General features: G+C 39.8%; 1 protein-coding gene across 4 annotated transcripts in view; it reads right to left on the bottom strand.

Moving 5' to 3' along the window:
* Positions 1-969: 969 nt before the first annotated feature.
* MAP3K21 (mitogen-activated protein kinase kinase kinase 21) overlaps positions 970-22,516 on the bottom strand; it is a 31,635-nt gene continuing 10,088 nt past the window's right edge. Inside the window, exons 2-12 of one of the 4 annotated variants that reach the window (XR_014546226.1) lie at positions 18,542-18,722; positions 17,358-17,506; positions 15,794-15,969; positions 14,337-14,577; positions 13,417-13,539; positions 9,941-10,057; positions 9,288-9,438; positions 7,224-7,318; positions 5,494-6,252; positions 1,910-4,438; positions 970-1,788 (exon numbers count right to left, since the gene is read on the bottom strand). Coding sequence is in view for 2 of the 4 variants with exons in the window: in XM_083606007.1 (XP_083462133.1) it covers positions 4,053-4,438; positions 5,494-6,252; positions 7,224-7,318; positions 9,288-9,438; positions 9,941-10,057; positions 13,417-13,539; positions 14,337-14,577; positions 15,794-15,969; positions 17,358-17,506; positions 18,542-18,722 (2,378 nt within the window). In the remaining 2 variants the exon portion in view is untranslated. Of the gene's footprint in view, positions 4,439-5,493; positions 6,253-7,223; positions 7,319-9,287; positions 9,439-9,940; positions 10,058-13,416; positions 13,540-14,336; positions 14,578-15,793; positions 15,970-17,357; positions 17,507-18,541; positions 18,723-22,516 lie in introns of all 4 variants that reach the window. The other 3 variants (XR_014546227.1, XM_083606007.1, XM_083606008.1) reach the window with 3 other exon arrangements.

Here is a 22,516-nt window from a genome sequence, read left to right as displayed (position 1 = left end):
GAATGCAACTCCCAGATTATTCACTAGGCCCATATTTCACTACACCGTTTCAGCGCACAAAAACATGAATATTACATTTAAAAATGCACATTTTAGAGACTATTTTATGAATGCATTAAAAATGCAGATGTTATGCAAAAGGTTCTTTTTAAATCTGCAATTTAAACGGGGTATTTTTGTGCATCCTTTCATCCTTTAAAAAAAATCTACAAAAAGGAAAAGAAGAAAATATTGATCAAAACTGAAATGGAATGGAATTAGGCTACTGAGTCTAACCCTATTAATTAACTCAGTTAACTTTACTGGTGATATTTGCCTTTTATATTAGGAGGAAGTGGTTTTAATGCAGTTCAAAGGGACAGGAGACAATTGGATAGGAAAACATTATGCAATTGACATGAGGATTTAAACTTTTCAAAGGAACGAAACCTTTTTATTGTGGACAGTTCATTTTTGGGGCAGTTTATTCAATGCAAAGCACTCCCTAACAGTTACCTGAAAGTATTGCTCTACATTTTACCACTGATGTTTAGCATAACTTCTAGACAGTTATTTGGGCAGGCAGGCACACATCTTTTTGGCAATACTGTTTTATGACGAAATCAGAACCCACTACACAATCCAGCCAAAATAGAAGGTACCTCAAATACAGCAGCTCTGGCAGACGATTTGTATGAGTGGGCGAAAAACAACAACACTCCTGCAATCAGAAGGCAGCTCCTTCCAATTCCTCCACATACTCCATCCTGCTCTAGACTTCCAGGACCCGTCCCAGGAGTGGGGTTTTTTTTTTTGCTGGGGGGGGGAGAGGTGTGCAGGATTTTTGTGGAGGTTGTACTAGGTGTGTGTGTATCATTGTTGCATGAGGAGAGGTCAGAACAATCTTCTCTGGATGCAATGCAATGATTTTAAATGAGTGTGCTAAGCAGGCACTTATCTTCCTCTCACCGAAATAAATGGGACTTCACAGAGCATCCATTTAACTTTAATTGCGAAAACGGAATTTTTTAAAAATGGATTTAAACAAACATTTACAAGGCATTTGATTGTGAAACCTGAGATAGTCATGACAAAGGCAAAGAGAAACGAACTCCACGGCGTATTACTGCACAATCCAAAACTAGTCTCTCATTCCAGAAAAAAGGACCGTACACAGTGTCTCCGGATCTCTAGGGGTTTATCATAAACTTCAGATATACACACCAACTACATGCAAGGCTTCCCCAGATTTTCTTATACACCTGAGTTCTTTTATATAAAAGAACTAAATCAGTGTAAGTTTTAAATAATAAAGCACAAAATCGCAATTGAACTGTACACCAGATGTGGTGAACCTCCAGCCCTTGGGCCTAATTAGGTACACCAGGCCTTCCCATTTGGCTTTCCAGGCCATTTGGCTACGCCATGCCCACCTGCTAATCACATGACACTGGGTAATTCAGTTTGTTAGAATGTGGTGCTGAGAAAACCACAGGTTACAGGTTCTATGGGACATCTGCATATTCCTCCATCGCAAGGGGTCAGACTACAGGATCCTCAAGGTCTCTTCCAACTCTACAATTCTGTGATTCTATGAAAAAGGTTCATATATGATGTCAGGTATGGACAGGTAAAAGGCAGCTGGTCTGGTCCAAAAGGGGCTTATGGGGCGCCACCAGTCAGCTGATTGTCAGAAGCCCCATGCACAGTGCTTCAGAACTGTACTGAGCTCGTGAAGTGGTGATGATCAACAGTACTTCAAAGCATAGCGCAGGGTGCTTTGCAAGCACTTTGAAGCCTGACAAGCAGCTGATTGTTGGGATTTCAAAGTACCCCCCCCCAACTCTTTGCAAGTGACTCGCAAAGAGTCCCTGCTCTATGCTTTGAAGTCTCACTGATCAGCTGATTATCAGGCTTCAAAATGTAGCACAGGGCTCCGAGTGTCAGCAGATTGTTGGGACTTCAAACCACGATCTCACTGGCATCACTGTGACACCAGGTGCTTGGCAGGTGAGTGGCCCTACCCATCTGTCAAATTTGGCTGGCAGGGGGGGATGAGTAGAATCTGGCCCACTGGCCGGATTGTTCTCTTCCCCTGCTCTACCCAATACAAAGGGGCAACATTTTAAAAGTACTATGCAGCACCTAAGGTTTTTTTCAAAAGAAGAAACTGACAGAAATATAAAATGCTTTGAAGAGAAACAATAATCAATAAACAAATAAAATAACTTAATTACTATCTAGTAGACAAAGACCACACAACTTACAATTAGCAGGCAATGTGTCTTAAAATTTTTGAGCAGACATAATACTTTTAAGTCCAAAGAAACACTTGTAATTTCTTCTCTTTAGTCTCTCCCTGCCTCAAGGAGAGTGTTCACCACTCTGAACAAATTAAAACGGAAAACCTTTAACATGTCAGCAAAATACAACATACAATTGCAGCTCATGTCCTTCAGAATTAACATGTCCTTTTGCTATGGAACCTTAGCTGAATATGGAATGCCATCTATGGCTTTGGATTAGAGGACTGCAGTTTCAGTGGTGGGTTCCATTGTCTCAAAATTCACAATGCACAGTCAAACCTTACGCTTAATGATTGAAATAAAGGGTAGAATCCAAAGGGTTGTGTATTGTGTTCCCCATGTACACTGGGGGCTCTTGGCACTCCCCACCCCACGATGCTCTTGAATGTCAGAAGACCTTCTGGAGTGGGACTCAAAGTGGTGCGAAAGCTACGGAAAGAAAGCAAAGACTAGCACATGCGCACACAGGTGAGAAAAAGGGCTTCCTACTCAATCACTGGGGTCCTTGGCAGTGCAGACAAAGTCCTTAAGACAGGAAGACAGGAAGACACACAGGTAAAAATACTAACGATGCTCCATTAAAAGGCAATTTCATTTCCGCTTCATATGCAAATCTACCAAAAGGGCACCACTTCTGAACAACTTCTAATTTAGAAGAATCAATTTCAGAAAACCTATCCATTTTACATTTTAATAATGCCTCAATATCTTAAAATACCTTCAAGAATTTATTTAACATGAATACTATAATGTTATAACTGGCCAAAACAGGATTTCATTTAAATTGCTCACACAGTTTGAAATGCATCTTTCTCAATAGGTAATTGTTACTGTGAAATTCTTACTGTATTCTGTTTCACATACTGTAGTGTATGCTGAATAAGAATCCAGATCTATAAGACATTAGACTTTAAAAGACCATAAAGGAATTCAAGAAAATTATGATTGGCACAGTAAAGTAAAACATGTGTTTCACTGGAACTTTTTCAGTAATTAAGATTCTCTAACAGCATTTTCAGTTCTACAAGAGATTAAGCACAGTGAACAACAGGAAAAAAATCAGTTTGAAAGTGCCTGTCTTTTCCATTTGTTTCCCATAACCTTACTCAGAGGTACCACTGATTTTGGAAATTGTGATCAAGTTAATATTAATATTTACCTTATTTATTTTAAAAAGGAAACCATACACATGTATATCTACACAGCAGTGTATCATTACCATTATATGATGGGTTTCCTTGCAAAAGTTCTTAAAAGTTCTTATTTTTAACAGTTATTGCCTTTGGGGGGGGTTGCCTAATTAAACTACATTTCAATTGGGAATTGAAAAGCTGCATACTTCTGAACACTTCCATGTTTGATTACAAGTAATTCCTTGGGTAAAATCCTACTTTTCTTTTGCCTGCAGACAAAACTTCCATTGGCTGCAACTGGACTTTAGGATATAGCAGATCAAGTTGTTAATGAGAAAAAGCCAAAGGTAAAAAGGGCCTGCTGTTCTGCAACTAGGGAAAGGTAAATTAAAAATGTGAGGAATTAAATGAATTCCACACGCATATTCATTCAGAATACTGTTATTAAACACTCACATCATGTACGGGTGTTGCAGAGCAACCCTTCCACTGTATATTCTTTCTATATTTAATGTTTTTCTGCCTGGTGTAATACCAGCACTATTGGTCAAAAAGATTAGGGGTAAAGCAGCATTAAGTTGTCATGCACAGAAAATGTTTCTTTAGAAAGGGCACAGGAAAAAAATCAAGGCACTTAAGACAAGAATTCTCTCTCCAGTTCATATATTGATGGCCGGCATGCTTTACTCTTCAACCTACACAGAGGCACTGTAGAGTCACTGTTTTGACCTTCTACATCAATATCCAGCAAAGATGGCATATGGGATTTAGTTCTCTCATCAGTGTCTGTCAGTGAGTTAACCGTTGAACCTCTATCACGCTCTGAACCGACAGACTCAAAAGGGCTTGACTTCCGACGTTGTGGAATAGCCTGCCAAGGATCTAGCCGACTTCTTAGAGAAGAGGGTCGAGGTCTTGGTATAATGTTGACAATTCCTTGCTTTACAGGTGAAGTATTGCTTCTTTGCTGGAGAGATGGGCAGTGAACACTCTCCGGAGCCCCATTAGCAATTCCATTACCTAGAGTGGAGGGAAAAGGCAACAAAGACAAATTTAAAACAACCCTAGGACAGTGCATATACAGTGTATATGCTAAGGGGAACTTAAGATGAGCAGTTAATGTGCACAGTAACCGGACATTGTACACATTCACCAGGCCCAACGAAGCATGGAGAATCCTTCCAAGCTGACATTGACATGTATTTTGATCAGGCAACATTCAAAGTCAGGGAATGTGCACATCTCTGCTGAATTTCGCATTCTCCAGCCACCATGCATAAACTCCAGCAGGCACTGTGGAATATTTTGTACATTCACTCAGCCATATGCACACTCTCTAGTCACTTTGCATAATATCAAAAAACCATGTCCTATTATTATTATTATTTCTTGTTCAGAAGTGTGCAGTCTGTGCTCTCTGGGCTGCTTTTGGCCCGCTGTCTCAGAATATATACATTCCCCAAAGCCTAGTGGAAATTATGCATAATGGTCGGAGAACATATAAAAGTCCGTCACTGCATATACATTTTCCAAGGCCTGTTGGGGATTATATATATTGACTGGGAAATATGCACAATTCCTTCTTCGTGGAAGGATTATATGCACATTCTCCATGAAGCCTAGTGAATGCACATAACAGCCAGTTATTATGCACATCAACGGGTCAACTTAGCTTCCTCTTAATATATATATTGGAAATTAGCTAACGTTTTTAGCAAATTGAAAAGTAAGGCAGCTGTATAATAGATTACATCACCAGGGAGGCTAACTAGGTGCGTGTGTTACGTATCTTTTGATGCCAAGGAAAAACATTCCTCTTCTCCCAGGCTTTTTGCTAATTAAACAATCTATGGCCTTTTAAATTGTGTGGGGTAAGGTTATTGCTTTTGTTTGTTACTATGGCATGCATTTTTGTGTTTTTCTATTGTAAAGTGACTTGTGATCCTTGGATGAAGGGCAATATAGAAATTATTAAATAATGATAATAATAGTCATCATCATGTCAGAGTACTTTCTTCGTCCCAGTAAAGAAAACAAAACAAATTACAGATTGATTGATTGATTTTGCTACTCACTTATGGAATGGCATGGGTTTCCATCTGACACGGTTCGTCTGTGACCCAAAGCTCTTGCTTTTGAGGAAGACGCATTGGATATGAATTGAGATTCTTCCTTCAAAGGAAGACGGGGAGATGGCACATTAGAATCAGCAGCAGGATCAGCTTTGGCCATTTGTTCTCTTTTACTCGCAGGACTTTCAGACAAAAAGTGTCTAATGGGAGCATCTCTGTTAAAAGGCAGCGTGCTCGTAATTGTATCTTCACTGTCAGACTGAAGGAGGCATTTAGTGGAAGCAGAAGAAAGAGAGAAAAGGTTCACAGTACTTGCAGGTGGACATAGTGAAGGGACATGTGTTTCCTCCTTCTTGGGCTGCAACCTTACAGGGCTTGCACTTCTGTGAAACTTGGAAGCTCGCTGAAATATTCCATCACGCCTTTTCTTTTCGTCCTTGGGCAGTACTTCTTCAGGAGCCTGAAATCTGTTCAGCTCCCTAATATCCATGCCCAGTGCTACTGATGCAAGGAGGACCCCACATCCATAAAGCACTGTGTCAGTTTTCTTTTTCTGAAATGTTCTGCTGAGGCTGTTTGTAGGGGTCATTTGTGGAGTGCTATTTGCAGAACTTGCTGAATTTCTTTCTTCGGAGCTCTCCTGTTCTGCAGATTTAAATCCTTGGTCATCTTTCCAAAGAGGTAGATCGATGTAGGCCTGATTTGGCAATTTTAATTGCTTTGGTCGCTTAGTATCCAGACCTTCAGAGGAAAGCCTCTGCTCTGTATAGAGACATTAAGTTGTTTACATTCAAGTATAACATTCTTTTCTTTACCACCAGTATGTACTTAAAAAAAAAGCTTAGCAACTGTAATATCTCTGCAGAGTTGTGAAGTGCATTCAAACACCAGAAAGAATAAGAGGAGAAGCTATCATGTATCACATGGCTTACTTAATCACACACAAGTAAACAATAAAGCAATTGCTTTTCAACTTGACCACCCAGATGAACTGCCCTTCTGAAGAGCTAGATGGCAAATTTCTTTGGTTTTAGTGGTTTTTAAGAATGTAGTTGCTGGCTGTATGGTCATACCATCTATTTTGCTATTTCTCCTGTGTTCATGAATGTCTCTGGGGTAGCAAATAAGACAAATAAAGTTGAAATTCTGCTCAGTGGTGGAGCTCATGTTCTGCAGGTGAAACCCTATGTTCATCACCAGGCATCTCCATTTAAAGACTTTCAGGTTCGTGACAAGACTACCTAGATCATGATTTGCTGTTGGCTACATCACATGGCAATGACTGGACATTAGTTACATTTGTGCATCATGGCAAGCTAGGCTTTCTGGCTTAGTATGGCTTATTGAAAATGAGCAGATTATTTGTGCACACTGTCCAATTGCTCCATCATTACTTCTCCCCTATGCTTCATGTCCAAATCAGAAGCTGTGGCTTGCTTCTCTCTAACAAGCCACAGTTGCAGGCCACCTTAAAGCTGTGGTTTGTTGTCTGTTCTCAGCAAGCCACAAGAAGCCAGAATGTCTGGCTTATCATGATGTGTGAACATGGTTTTGTCTCTGAACATGGTTCCACCTTAAATCTCATTTAGAATATTTCTATTTTAGGGTTTTTAACTACTCTTATGAACTCCATGTTTAATTCTGAGTGCTGATGCCCACAAGATCTTGAAAAACAAAAGGAGTATTTCCATATATAGCTATAATATATCACTATATATAGTATGCACACTCACCTTGGTCTATGAACAAAGATGCTAAAGGAACACCTTTCTGATTCTTCATCAAAAGTGTTGGCCAGGGACTACTGCCATCTGAGAGGGGTCTTATTCTGAAACAAGAGAAAATATTTAGTATGAAGAAAACCACTCTTGATAAACAGATAGCTAAGAAAATGAAAAACCTTAATGGGATAGGTTTTCTGCTAAACAACAGAACATGATCTGGCTATTGTTGCAGTTCCTATGCAGCAGTTAAAAGTTGGCTTGCTTGAAACAAATGATTTGGACTTTATTTAATCCCACCCACCCTTTTCCTGCATTGGAACATTTCAGTTCAACTACTTTTGGTGATTGAAAACAAAATTTCAGGACATTCCTACAGTATACAAATGGAGCATGACTTTTTTTTAAACTAATAATAATAATAATAATAATAATAATAATAATAATAATGTCCTATAAACTTGTTGAATCAAATCTTCAGTGATTTAGGACAGTGGAAAATCTCCCAATTCAAGGTTTTCTGGAAAACCCACATCTCTGATACAAATGTTACAATGTTAATCAGGAGTTTGAAACTATTCATTTTCCTGCACTGCATTAAGAGATAAAACCTATTCATTTTCGAGATCCAGAGTCAGTAGTTTGTAGCTAAGCCACAGGACTTTTGTATAATTGATGGTTCTCAACATTTTCTTCAAGCAACGAAGTGGGTGGAGTGGGTGCACCTTTTTCAGAATAAATCTGAACAAGACATCTCTGAATGTTTAACCCCTGGCATGCCTCAAATTGTGTGGCTTAAAACTCCAGTAATTCATGTTTGCATTAAGTAAAAACCTAGGATGTTTTCAAGTAAGAGGTGGTCTCGGCCCTTTGCCCTCCACACAGTGTTTGAATTTTGTTGCCAGAATTTCTGACTCTTATTTATTACAGCCTGTGCTTTTTTTCTTTAAAACATGTTTAGGGGTCCTCTCATTTTCCTACTCATATTTGAAATACTGCCCATCAATGAGGCCAAACTTAGATTCACAAAATGTTTAGGTGTATGTGTACCCCTGCGTCCCCTCCAAAAAAAGCACTGATTACAGCTGTTCAATTAGGCATAGACAGATGCATCCTAACTGGACCTGCATCAGGAATAAGCCCACATAGGTTTAGCCACTATAAGATGGAAAATAAGTATGGTTTTGCAAGCCTCATTCAATTCAGTTGTACTTGTTGACTCTTGATTTCCCAACACATTGGCTATATTTGTGCGTCACACCAAACCATGGTTTTGTGTGCTGTGCACAAGAAGGAATGAGCCAGTACAAGCTTCAGGCCTGAGTGCTCCCTCTGCCCTCTCTTTTGTTCAGAAGATTTCACTCCTGTTTTAATTAACCACAGCTTCCTGTGTTGTCCAATCTGGAACCAAAGTAAGCATTAAGTATGGATAATTTAAACAAACCAGCTCTCAGATTACTCTGTGTAGGGGTACACAGAAGGAGTGTGTGTGTGTGTGTGTGTGTGTGTGTATTGAACACTTCAGTGTCCAGAGTGGGCTTCTTCAAGAAACATTATACCACCACTTCCTTCAAGGCACCTAATACAGGTTCCTCCCCAGACAATCCCCAACTAGCCATGATGGGCAAAAGTCGAGACTACAGATCAAACAGATTCAAATATATTATAAAATGTATACAGTGGTACTTCGGGTTACATACGCTTCAGGTTACAAACTCCGCTAACCCAGAAATAGTACCTCGGGTTAAGAACTTTGCTTCAGGATGAGAACAGAAATCGTGCTCCGGCGGCACAGCAGCAGCGGGAGGCCCCATTAGCTAAAGTGGTACCTCAGGTTAAGAACAGTTTCAGGTTAAGAACGGACCTCCGGAACGAATTAAGTACTTAACCCGAGGTACCACTGTATATAATTTTACATATGCATACTGGTTTTTATTAAGGTGCTGTTGCGTTCATTTTATTCTAAACAGCCCTGAGCCTTCCAGGTAAAGGACAGGATATAAGCTTCTCAAAACAAAAACAACCACAAAAACACCACCTTTGTATTGCATTCCTCATGCCACATAGCAGCCATACCTCTCTTTACAATCCGTACGCTCTTTTGTTTGAACTGAGCTTGGCCCCCATGTGCACCCTTTCTTTTTGAAGCCTCGCCTGACATCTTCAAATTCTTCCTGATGACAAACTGTGCTCCTTCCCCACGTTTTGTTGCTCTCATCCGAGGTCACTGCAGAAAGATGGAAGATCTCAAGAGCAATTCCAAGCAGTATGGCTTTATGGCAGTGCTTATCCAAAAATACCCGATGCTTTAGCATTCACATTCTGCTACTGTAAAAGAGATTACACCCCCCCCCAATTAAAGGACAGCTAGGATAAAATCAAATTCAAGCAGGCAAAGAGTTATCTCATCTATGAAGGTAGGAAGTAAGAAAAGAAACTATGCCAATCAACAGAAAATATCCGATTTCTTTTCATGCTTTTGATTTTTCTTTATACATCTTGGCAAGCTATAGTTACTGAGCACTTGTATCAGATATACATGCAGAATAATGCCTTTTGTGATATAACTTAATAGGACAAAGTCATAATATACAGTTAATGCAATTGCATTCATTTGAAACACAATCTCTGGAATGGATATCCAAGTAAGTGCTCAGGCTATCAGTGCATACAAATTTAGCTTAGAAATTAATTTAACCAACACCTTTTATGATTTAATGTGGTCTTGCCTTTTTTCTTAACCCCACTGGGAAGTTCATATTCGCTTGTGATATCTACATCTTGATGGTACACATATATACTGTTTCTTTGCCCGTTAGCTGTATTTGGGTCAGTTTTGGAAATCACTGAAGAAACAATTAAGAGAATAGAGATGAAAATACCAAGTTGCACTTCAGCTTGGTATTAAGCAAATACCATATTCTTAACCAGGCATCCCAAAGTTCAGAGGCCTTCCATTCATCCTAGGAATAGCTTCTCCAGCAAATGGAGATGAGAGGTAAGTGCTCACAGCTGATTACTTAGTGATCCATTTTTAAGCAGTCAGATCCTATGGTTGACAGCACCACCACCACCACCACCAAATCTTTAGGACTGGATATAACAGCTGCTGAAATAGTGCAATATGTATTGTGTTGTGGCAGCTTTCCAGTTCAGACACGACACCACGCTATAGTCATCATGTTTCATCTAATCCGGTGTAACAACCTGACCACAATGTTGCACTGATACAGCAAAGAGGATTGGGCAGCCACACCGACAAGAGCTATTTTGTACATTGCCCAGATAACTAACAACAGGGAAAATAATAATTATTTACTAAATGAAGTGTTGCTGTGCCACACAATACTATTATACAACACAGAAACAGGAATGGATGTGAATGAAGCATGTTTAGGTGGAATGTAGCTAGTAGCTTGGCTGTATACGGTTGAGAGAATTTTAACACCCCCCCCCCAAATATTCTCATTATACCTTCCCTAATTTTTCCTAAACATATTGGGCTGGACTCTGAGTGGAAGAAACCTTGCAGAACGATACTTCTGCACCCCTTTCTATCCACAGTCGGTCCTCTGCCTGACTAAAAGTCACTCTGAGAGGGTGAGAGATCTTCTCGAATGGGCTGTCACCCCAAATTGGATAACAGTACCTATCCAATCCTATGAATGCCCCATCACAACGCACTATTCTGAATTTCAAGAAGTTGCAGTGCAAAGGAAGGACAAGGCAAATCCTCTTCTGCAAGCTTTCTCTTACTTGTCATTCCAAGATCCAGCCCATTGGATGATGTACAATAGATTTAGGTGGCATACATGTATGAGGAAAACAAAATTGGTAAAGTTACACTGTAACTTTTTGTGGGTTTTTAATGCTCTCTGTTCAGATTACAATCACAGGGATCCAATTACTGGGATACAAAGATCCATTTCTACAGGAGGTGACTGCATTAGAAAAATTAAAAAAAAATCTCCTGTATACATATCCCAAGACTCCTTGGAACAACCTCTATGCAGGATTTGGCCTAATGTGCATGTGGCCCCTTCAAGGGCTTGCACACCACAGACTCCATAACTGTACAGCCAGCATATATTCTTTTCTTCTCAGTTCCGTAGATCTCAGGCAATTCTAATATTCTAACTCTAACATTTTATGTTCTTGAGAAGGATTATGGTGGTGGTGGGAAGCTTGAAGACTTACTTGTTCAGTGAAAGAACTACAAACTCGTTTACAAAATCTGCCCAATTCAAGGAGTCTCTCAAAAATATTCAAGAGTTCACAGTCTAATGAATATTCAACATATAGTTCCAATGTATAATTGTTAAAGAAACCAAATTTAGAGATATAGCCTCTCCTACTTCAGAAAACTTCCAAGTTGGTAATGACCTTTACAAAATCAAATCAATAAAGCCTGATTAGAAGCATTACCAACAGTTAAAAATAAATACTGCATGAGGAAGAATTTGCGTTTTATAGCCCTTTTGATTATTTTCATTAAAAACCTGAAGTGACAGGCCCTGGAATTTCATTTCCAGACAAAGGTGACTAGACCTCTGTTTCTAAACTGTATTGAAGGGACTCCCATTCCTTCCATTATGCCACTGCAGTGCAGCCCAAAATTAGGTGAAGGGAGAAAATGTACCACAGAATAAGAAAACAGTTTCAGCTTCAGCCAAATAAGTACACAAGTTAAATGTCTGTAAGAACTCCCCTTCAGCTTTATCTATCAAGTCTGAAAGAACAGAAGATAATGGGAACAAAGGATTAAGAAAACGCTGTTCAAAGAGAAGAAAATAATCTTTTGTTTACAAGACATCCAGGTTGAACGACAGACAGACAATAGCCCCTTTCATTTCTGGGAAACAGGAGTGATAATTTATTACCCTCAAACAGAAGACACTGAATAATTAACCAGTGTTAGGCTGTGTGAAAGGGGAAAATGCTTGGAACTAAGCTGAATGTAAAAGTCCCTTCATGCATGCACAGAGGCAGGCAGACACACACAACATACAGTAACTCTACTGAAAATCTCAAGATGCATTCCAGCAAACTGCCCACCTATATTCATGTTTCTTTTCTCATGTGTATATATGTGTGTGTGTGTGTGTGTGTGTGTGTGTGAGAGAGAGAGAGAGAGAGAGAGAGAGAGAATAACATTATTTAAAATTCTACAAGTCCAGTCTTGGGCACAATTCATACACCAAGCAACAACCAGAGGCTATTTGTGTTAAATTGCACAGCCCAAATTGACAAACCATGGTTTGTAAGATGCTAGGAAACAATAATAATAATAATAATAATTTATTATTTGTACCCCGCCCATCTGGCTGGGCTTCCCCAGGCACTCTGGGTGGCTTCCAAAAATATATATATTTTAAAATACTCGAATACATCAAACATTAAAAGCTTCCCTGAACAGGGCTGCCTTCAGATGTCTTCTAAAAGTCTGGTAGTTGTTGTTCTCTTTGACATCTGGTGGGAGGGCGTTCCACAGGGAGGGTGCCACTACTGAGAAGGCCCTCTGCCTGGTTCCCTGTAACTTGGCTTCTCGCAGTGAGGGAACCGCCAGAAGGCCCTCGGAGCTGGACTTCAGAAGTTGATGGCTAGTTTGCAATCCAAGGTGCTGCAGTCTTCAGGTTTTCTGAACTGACCAGCCATAATTTGTGGGCATCACATTACCTCCAAATGCCACAGCACCTTGAGACAGGAATGCTGAGCAGGTGGGAAAGGGAAGCAAAAAAGCAGCTCTAAACCAGTTTGGATCAGATGCTCAAATCATGGTTTGTTGCTGTAAACTATAGTTACCAGAAACCATGGTTTGGTGGAATGCCTATTTTAAGCCTCCGACATGGTTAAAGTTTAAGTCACTATCTAATTACCATTGTTAATGCTAACCACAGTGTGCAATAACTCTGAAACTAATAACAAAATCTTCTTTGAATTTGAGAATTTTCTGTCCATTATTTTAAACTATCATATCTTCACCTTCACCTTGTACTGGCTAACAATACTTTACAGTATACTCCTATACATGTTTGATTGGAAGTAAGTCCCACTGAATTCAATAGGGCTTACTGCCGGCTAAGAGGGTATAGGATTTCAGACTTAGGCTGTATTAAAATGTACAGCAAGATCAGGAGAGTTCAGTCATTCCAGATTAAGAAAATCAAGATCGGGGGGAGGGGGGCAATACCTGATTTAGACTTACATTGTATAGCTCGAAGACGGGGAATTATTAGGGGGCTACTTGGTGGACTAGAGCTGTTACTGTTTAAACTTCTTCGCTTATCCAGGTTTGGGGAGGCTTGCACTGTTATCTTGTGTTGAAAATCTATTATAAATAGGAGAAGAATGTATTTGTATGATAAAATAAAAAACCAAATTCAAACTAACATGCTACTTCTTTACATATAACAATAGTTACAGGCATTATTATTTTTTTTTTAAAAAAAACACCTTGGTATAAACACAAAATTGATTATTCGTTGCACCTGCAATTTTGCCTACCTTTAAAGAACTTGGTGCAGTGTTTTCACAGCATAATCACAACCTAGCTTCAACACAGCAGTGGTGCACTGCTTTTCATGTTGGCTCATATTTAATTGTCACTAAGTGCCAGAGAAACAACTCTGAAGGTAACATGCAACACAATCCTAGTAAGACCCTTTGAATCCAGTGGTTCTTACTCCCTGGTAAACAGGTACAGGAAGAACAGCAGCCACAGCTACTGCGCAGAGGAAGGAATCCATGTTTGCTGCTCTTTCACAAACCCTTGACACACCAGTAATAAATACTTTGGCGTGAACAAAGATATAATATGTTATCGACAGGGGAATTCCCTATCAGAATTCTACTTCAAAGCAACATTCCCCGGTATATTTGGTTACCCAATTCAGGAAGTTTGATTGGCTGGTAGAACAAAATTCTAAATCAAACACAAGGGAGGTCTGTGCTAATGCCTCAATATCTTCAAAATGTTGTTCATTTGTCACACTGAAATGTATAATATGATATCAATATTGTATCTAACCTTTCAATAGCAACCTCTGAAACTTTCAGCCCAGTATTTGAAATCTGCAAATGCAGTAGCCATCCTAAATAAATCTGCATAGATGAGGAAAATCAAACCTGAAGGCAGACTGATTCTGTGACCATCTTTAAGCTTTAATCTGCTTTTTTTGAACTTTCCCTTTCTCTTCTTCACATTGGGCTTGTCTTGGTTTAACTGGAATATCAAAATATTGAGTTCTCGCTCCAGTACATCAATCTCCCGTTCTGCTAACTGCTGCTCACGCCGCTTCAACAACTCTTCTTGTGACTTCTGATGGAGAGCAGCTCTTGTTAATTCCTCTTCTCGTGACCTCAGCTCCTAACAATAGTTACAGAAATACTAGTTAGGACACAAGTCTTCTGCCATGTGATGAAAAAAAAAAAATCCGTAAGTATTTTGCCTGACAACTTTTCAAACAAGAGAGAGATAGGGTGAAATCTCCCTCTTTCCACACCAAGGCTATTTCTAAAAGAGGTGGTCAACCAGACTTTAGCCAGGCTTTGTTGGATTAAGGACAAATGGGAACTTGGGACATTGTTTCCCTCATCAATTTGGTTTGTTTTTTGTTAACCTCCACAATGTGTTCTGAAATGTGACTCTAAATTATTATTTTAGCAAGTAGACTGCAGAAGAGGTAAAGAAAAATGGGGCTCAGCCCAGGATACCTGAAGGAGTGTCTCCACCTCCATCGTTCAAGCCCAGACACTGAGGTCCAGATCCGAGGGAGGGCCTTCTGGTGGTTCCCTCATTGCGAGAAGTGAGGTTACAGGGAACCAGGCAGAGGGCCTTCTTGGTAATGACGCCCTCCTTGTGGAACACCCTCCCTTCAGATGTCAAGGAAATAAACTGACTTTTAGAAGACATCTAAAGGCAGCCCTGTATAGAGAGGTTTTTAATGGTTGATGTTTTACAATTTTTTATATATGCTGTAAGCCACCCAGAGTGGCTAGGGAAACCATGTCACTCTGGGTGGGGTATAAATAATAAAATTGTTATTATTATTATTGTTATTATTCAATACAATGCCAGATAACTAAGATCTAGTAGGCATGCCGGTGCCCCAAGGGCTTCCCTACTTTTTCTGCATGAAAGCTTTTAATGTAGACTATGAAAGTCAACTTGGATGGTAGCTTAGGAAGTTTCCCATTAATATTTGTAACAAAAGAATAGTTAGCCCAGTGTGTGTGTGTGTGTATACATACAGGAAAGGCAAGATTTCAAATTATACAGAAGCTTCTTTTCTTCACAATTAGTTGCTCACCCAATGAAGGCTTTGTTTTTTATATATGATTAGTCACCCAACTTTTAAACAATTACATATACATTTGTATATAGTAAGCCTGCAACTTGTGTGTGTTCAGCTTTACGCACATGGCAAAAAAATAAAAATAAAAAGTGGGGTGACTTTGGCAATCCCACCTGCCATTAAGCCCAGTGTGTTCTCACTATACACCACCCCGCAAGGATAAAAGAGCAGTTTAAAAGAGTTAAAGAGTACCAAGAATTAAGAGGGGGAAAGATCCAATTCACTCACTTTTTCCTTGGTCCTCAGTTCATCAAATATCTGTTGAATTTCCAGTTTCCAGTCATCTTGCATGGAATGGAAAGATTCTTGAGGCATCTCAGTCAAAACAGCCCCCTCAATGGCAGTAAGCTGCTCAAGAATCAAGGTAAAGGGCGGTCGGATATGGGGATCCTGAGCCCAGCACACTAAAATTCATCAATTGCATCAGTTAGAAGAACAGGGAACAAAATCTGACACAATAATAATAATAATAATAATAATAATAATAATAATAATAATAATTTATTTATACCCCGCCCATCTGGCTGGGTTTCCCCAGCCACTCCGGGCGGCTTCCAACAGAATAGTAAAATACAATAGTCTATTAAATATTAAAAGCTTCCCTAAACAGGGCTGCCTTCAGATGTCTTCTAAAAGTCTGGTAGTTGTTTTTCTCTTTGACATCTGGTGGGAGGGCGTTCTACAGGGCGGGTGCCACTTCTGAGAAGGCCCTCTTCCTGGTTCCCTGTAACTTGGCCGCTTTTAAGAATTCAATTATTATTTTTTAGCATTTCTTTTGAAACATTTATATACTGTTTCTAAACAAAACTCAAAACAATTAATAGAGCACTTTCTTGTTAGAATAGGGTTTGCTTGAGATTGCATTAAATGAGGCCATTTCCTCAGACTGTCCAGAGCTATGTATAAAAGGTAGCACGTTACTTGGATGCATGCACAGATTATTTTAGGCATGACCTGTTAAATAACTTATGGTCCTTTCACTTTCAAAAAGTGAGACCACAAATATATTCACCATGCGCATTTTCGCCTGGGTCTCACACAATCTTCTTGCAACGGTGACCCGAAGGCACAGACCCATGTCCTATAGATTAATCCAGGCTCAAAAGATGAATATGGAAGGATAGCACACAAGAGCTTTTAAAAATAAGGATCCCTTCACTTCCCCCATATGAATTATTCAATTTGTAGATCTGCAAACATCCTGCATCGAGAAAATCATGCTACACCAACAAAATAAACTGCTTCCGATGTAACTTTTCATTAACTTTGAGCATTAACTGCACTGACTTGCAGACTTTAAGTAAGTAGCTCAGTTGGTTGGAGCTCAGTGCTGAGAACACCAAGGCTGCAGGTTTGATCTCTGTACGGGACAGCTGCATATTCCTGCATACTAGATGATCCTCACGGCTTCTTCCAACTCTACAGTTCTATGATTCTAAGCTACACTGTCTCAACCTGAGCTACGTCACAGGCTGTGGTGAGGCTATGCTGCTATTCTGAGCTTCTTTGGAGAAAGGGCAGAATATAACTTAATGAATAAATGAGCAAGAAAGCACTTCCAAAGATGAATGCAGCTTTTAAAATGAAATTACGTTCCACTGCTGAACGCGTTAAAAAAAAGTTTTTAGTACTGGACTAAAATGAAATGGGAAGCTGGTATTTTCTATACCTTAACGTAAGTGATGACATTTCTAAATGAAATGCTAAAACTAAAAAAAAATGTACACATATTATAGACAACATGCGAGTTATCTCATAGCATCTCCCCCCCATTAATAAGCAGCACAAGTACCTTTCATTAGTTTAGCAAATGGTTCGGGACATGTGGATGGAATGGGCAAAGTAAGCTTATTGACAGCAACACCGTAAGCCACAGCAAGACCATCAATGCCTCGGTATGGAACTTCTCCCGTAAGGAGTTCCCACAGCAATACGCCATAACTATAAATAAATGTTTATTTGACAGTTAAATACACGGCTTAATGAAGGGCAAAACAAAAACTAAAAAGGTCATCAACCCGCTTAGAAAGAAGGAAAGCATCCAAACACACCGCAACAAAGGCTATGCCATCGCCATGCTCTACATCCTTCCAACACATGGTTGCAGCGAAATGAAATGCCTTATGGCCACAGGCATGTTACTTGGAAGCAAATGAAAATCCAGCTACATAAATAAGTATTCTGCATATCTGAAAGTGGTTTCATCATATTTGTTTCCATAAAGCCTTCACCTTGTGGTCCACAGAAAAGGAAGAACGAACCGAATAATTCCTTGAAGTGTTTAAGATGGATGCCTGATCTCGTTGCTGCTGCTATTTTATTGTTGCTCTGGTGGTTGTGGGTTTTCACCTGCCTTGTTTTAATTACACTGTAAATGAAACCTGGATAGCTCAGTTGGTTAAGAGTGTGGAGCTGATAACATCCAGGTTGCAGGTTCGATCCAAGCTGCATATTCCTGCATTGCAGTGGGCTGGAGTAGGTGATCCTCAGAGTCCCTTCCAACTCTACAATTCTATGAAACTGTTTTACTCATGAAGGGATGAGTGGGGTGGTGGTAGTTCTGCCTGGCAAGCAAAAATGCTTTACCAGACAGAACAATTGCCTTAGTGCAAAGTTGAATTCCTCTCCTTGTATATCTCACCTCATCTTTCAGATGTTAAAAAATGCACATAGGTGTATAGAGAGATATTCCCCCTGCTCTCTAGAATGCAATATAGTGAGAACCAATATATTGAGAAGTATAGTGAGAACCATTAAGGGAAGCCTAGAATCAGCAGAGTGCCAGAGTGACTGACTGGGTGAGGTTTAGGAGCCAGGACCTTGTAAGTTGTGTACACCTCGGTGGTGCTCCTCACTTGCAGCATGTACCCAGGCACCACACCAGGAACAACTACACAACGTTAGGTTGCTTCAGATTTCATCCAGCTGTACAAAAGTTATTTAAAAAAATAAAGAGAATATTGAAAACATAATTACCTCCAGATATCACTTCCTTTAGAAAACATGGATGATTTGATAACTTCAGGTGCCATCCATGCATAGGTTCCCGCAGCACTCATTTTAGTTGTTCTATGCCACTCTCTAGCCAAGCCAAAGTCTGTAATCTTCAGTGTTTTGTTATGAATATCATCGTTCTCTATCTTCTCAAGCAACAGAACTGAAAAGGGGGGAGGAATGTATAGATCACCATTAATATTAACTTGACCCATCTGGAAATGAAAGCATAATCTGTCTGCAGCCAATATGGAGCCAAGTGTTTCCCTTTTTAGAAATTAATGTTAAAAATTTAATTTAATAAATAAAACTAGGACAATGTGGATTTAGCTCATAGTAAGAGGTTCAGAGTGCAATTCATCAAGGATTAAAGCTGTGCCTGTCCCACCCCCCAAAAAACCTGATGGTTTGAGTAGATGCATATGCTTTGAACGATGATTTACTAACATAAGGTGTGGAATGTTGAAGGAGTAGACACCTACAATTAAGAGAGTTCAGGTGTCACACTAAACCATAGTTTAGCATAATGTAAATAAGCGGCCTGGAACCTTAGACTTGTGTGCTTCCCTTCTCCTGAGTAACTAGTTTCAATGGCTAATTAACAGTAACTGCAGTTTGTCAGTTCAGATGATATGACAAGCTGAGGTTAATGGAAGGCAGAAGCAAAAGCTGGCAAACTCATCCCAAGATTGGGAAGGAGACAGAGGGTTACATGAGTCAGAAGCTCACTATATCCTACTAAACTGCAGTTTAGTGTGGTGTCGAAATACACTAAATAGTGCAGATTCAATTTCCAATTTTGGAGCTAATTCTCCTCACAGTTTAACCTAGTGATTGATGGATTGCAGCAGGAGAAGATTTATGTCAGAACCCTCACACATACAAAACTAGTGAATCACAGAAGCAACTAAACTAGAACTACAACACTGAAATTTCTCATATCCAGTTCACACTATCGTTGCCAACAGCAGGAACTATGTTTAAGCACTTGAGACAGACATGGTTCAAAGTCCAGTGTACAGATAATGAATTGCGATTAAGTTCTTTTCCTGGCCATATAAATTGCAAAGGACCATTAACAGGTAACCAGTTAAAACTATCTAGGGCTGTGGAATGCGTTCAAGCAAAAGGCGAGGTGACCTCTAACCCTTGCAACTGTGGAGAATGTTTAATATTTTACTATTCATGTATGCATTTATTTAAAAGAAGAAGACTCTGTCACTGATCCATAACGGTGTGCCTTGAGGCACAAGTGAAGTACTGAATAAAATTATATTGAAACTCAGTGCCCATGACAGAAATAATTAGAAGCAGGAAAATGTGGTGAACGTAGTGATATGAACTTGCTGCCCTTTGTACTTTAATGAAAGGCCTATTGTTTTGCATTCTACACAGGCAAAGCAAAATTCCACAAATTCCATGTCAGTCAATCTGACCGAAACCAAACACAAACTGACTTGGAAAGGTAATAACTGGCATATGGCCAGGTTTCATTTTAATAGGAAAGAGGGGGCAGCAGGGAAGAACTATTTCCCATAAGCAGGATGAAGAATTGCAGTCACTACATATACTTTGTATAATTTCCCCCCTCCCTCCCGTTTGTCAAATTGGGTGGCAGAGCACTTGACATAAACAAACTAAATAGGCGCCAGTGCCTCGTGACTGAACAAATTCTTGTGGTCTGTTGCTTAGCAACCTGCGCTAGGCCATCCCTTTTGGACTTCTACAGATATTTGCCCCTCATTAGCTTCATATCAAAACAAGTGACCTTTGCAACCTTGGGCTTATTCTGTGCACTCAACCATACGTGACTGAAGTTCACAAATAGCAGATGCAGAATCTGGAAGTTACTTTAACACACATGCTATATGATTCAGGTGAGGGACTCTGCATGCAAAATGCGCTTCTCCAAAACGAAAACAATTTGTAGAACTTGATCACTAAAATCACAATGTCAATATTTGCCATTCCGACTTCAGATTGAGCCCAATCCTAAAGGCTACACTTTGCAAACATTTACTTTGACGCTAAGAGAACTCAGGAGGAAAGTGTGCTTTCAGGACTAGCACTATGTCCATAACATTAACATATTTTAGAACGCACCTCTATAGCATCAAGCCCAATTACTAAAGTGGATTTTGTGTATGCGTGCCACTTATTTACCAATTCCTATTTAAAATTTGGGTGCACAGAGCCATTTAAAAACCTACTCCTTTGGATTAATAGCCATAACATTTTAAAACATAGACCAATCTAATATACACACAATAAGTTATAATATTATCTGTAACAAACCAAGGATGATTGTAGTAGAGGAGCTACATGTAAGTCGCTCTTTTCCATTTAAATCTCTCCCATTCCTTGGTGGAGTGTGCTACCACTCCATGGGTCCTGTGAGTGCAAACATCACTTCCCTTAGGGAAGAAACCACAGCAGAGGCTACAAAACTACATGAATTTGGGGAAGAAACAAGATACCACTCAGCAAGCACATCAATCCATCAATATGCTACAGCCAATAAACCAAAAATAAAAAGTATACAGCACACAAGAATCTCAGAGCAAAACAGATTGTTCTTCTGTGTCACTTTATAGGCATATAAAACTACTATGACATCGAGTGAGTCCTTGTTAAGACGGCCTGTCCAGTCTCAGGTGGTGAATTCTTCTCACTGATAGAAATTTAGTCACTGCAAGTGATACCTTTGGGTTTGTAACTTCCATTGGATATTTAACATAAAACTGAACTGGTCTGCCGGGTAGTTTGGTCAATCAATCATATGCTGCAAAACTCCAGCATAGAAATCACATGTTCTATAAATTCTACCTCTTGATTATTGCAGGGGCTTACCCTTAAGGAAAGAGCAGCAGAGCATACATGCCTCAAAACACTTGGGATGAAAGAACATGAAATCTGGCTGTAAGAAAAACTCTACAATGCATAACAACACAGCCAAGCACATAGTAAAAGTGTGATCACCTGAAGTTGAGAGTACAGAAAGTTTTGTGATGAGTCGCAGGGAGGACATAATGAACCCAAAGCCCTTTGAAATCGGGCTGTAATGTTGGGTTGAAAGTGTGACAATAAACTGGGGGGAAAGGCGTTCAGATTTCTCCTAGCAAGCCACCCATTATTGGCAAGTCAGCAAAGTGTTTCATGGTAATTATGCAATAGCACAATTACTGATTGGCAAAAGGAAGCTAATGCTGTAAATGCAGTATGCAAGTACAAAATGCAAGGTTACATACTACCCCAGGCTTCCTCAGCCTCAGCCCTCCAGATGTTTTTGGCCTACAACTCCCATGATCCCTAGCTAGCAGGACCAGTGGTCAGGGATGCTGGGAATTGTAGTCTCAAAACATCTGGAGGGTCGAGGTTGAGGAAGCCTGTACTACCCTGTAGCAACATATGCCTTGGTTATCTGCATTAATTTGGCTCAAGGTGGTCCGTTTATTGGGCGGGGAGCAAGGAACAAGATGATACTATTGGTAAATTTAGGGCATTGCTTTATCAAATCACAAATCTCTGCCCTCCCATATTCCCTTCAGCTTGGCAGACAAGTTACAATGGGCCACACCAATCCATAGAAGTGTCAGATTTCACTACGCTTTGCGGGATAACCCTCCATCAAGTTTGATAGCTGCTTGTGGGATATTAACATGGCCATACCTGTATCTATCAAGCCTACTGGATCTCGATGCAGCTTTAAACCAACAAATCATAATCAGCAATGGAGGTACAGCTGTTGAACTTGGTGGATGATCACAGGATTTTATGGGTCACACTGTTCCTGGACTCTCTCACACATTCTCCCTGTCTCTCTCTGCCTTGCTTGTGTTCATTTCAGTCTGCTAGGTGCCAAAACTCACAGATTAAAGAGAACCCCATCTCAATATCCATTTCTTATTGCTTGGATTGTTGTTTTTTTAATGAAATTCCCCCTCCATCTCCCTTCCC

Source organism: Podarcis filfolensis, assembly GCF_964270895.1.
Source record: "Podarcis filfolensis genome assembly, chromosome: 3".
NCBI classification, from domain to species: Eukaryota; Metazoa; Chordata; class Lepidosauria; order Squamata; family Lacertidae; genus Podarcis; species Podarcis filfolensis.
Note: the sequence above shows the minus strand (reverse complement) of the source record. Positions and strands in the feature narration are given on the sequence as shown.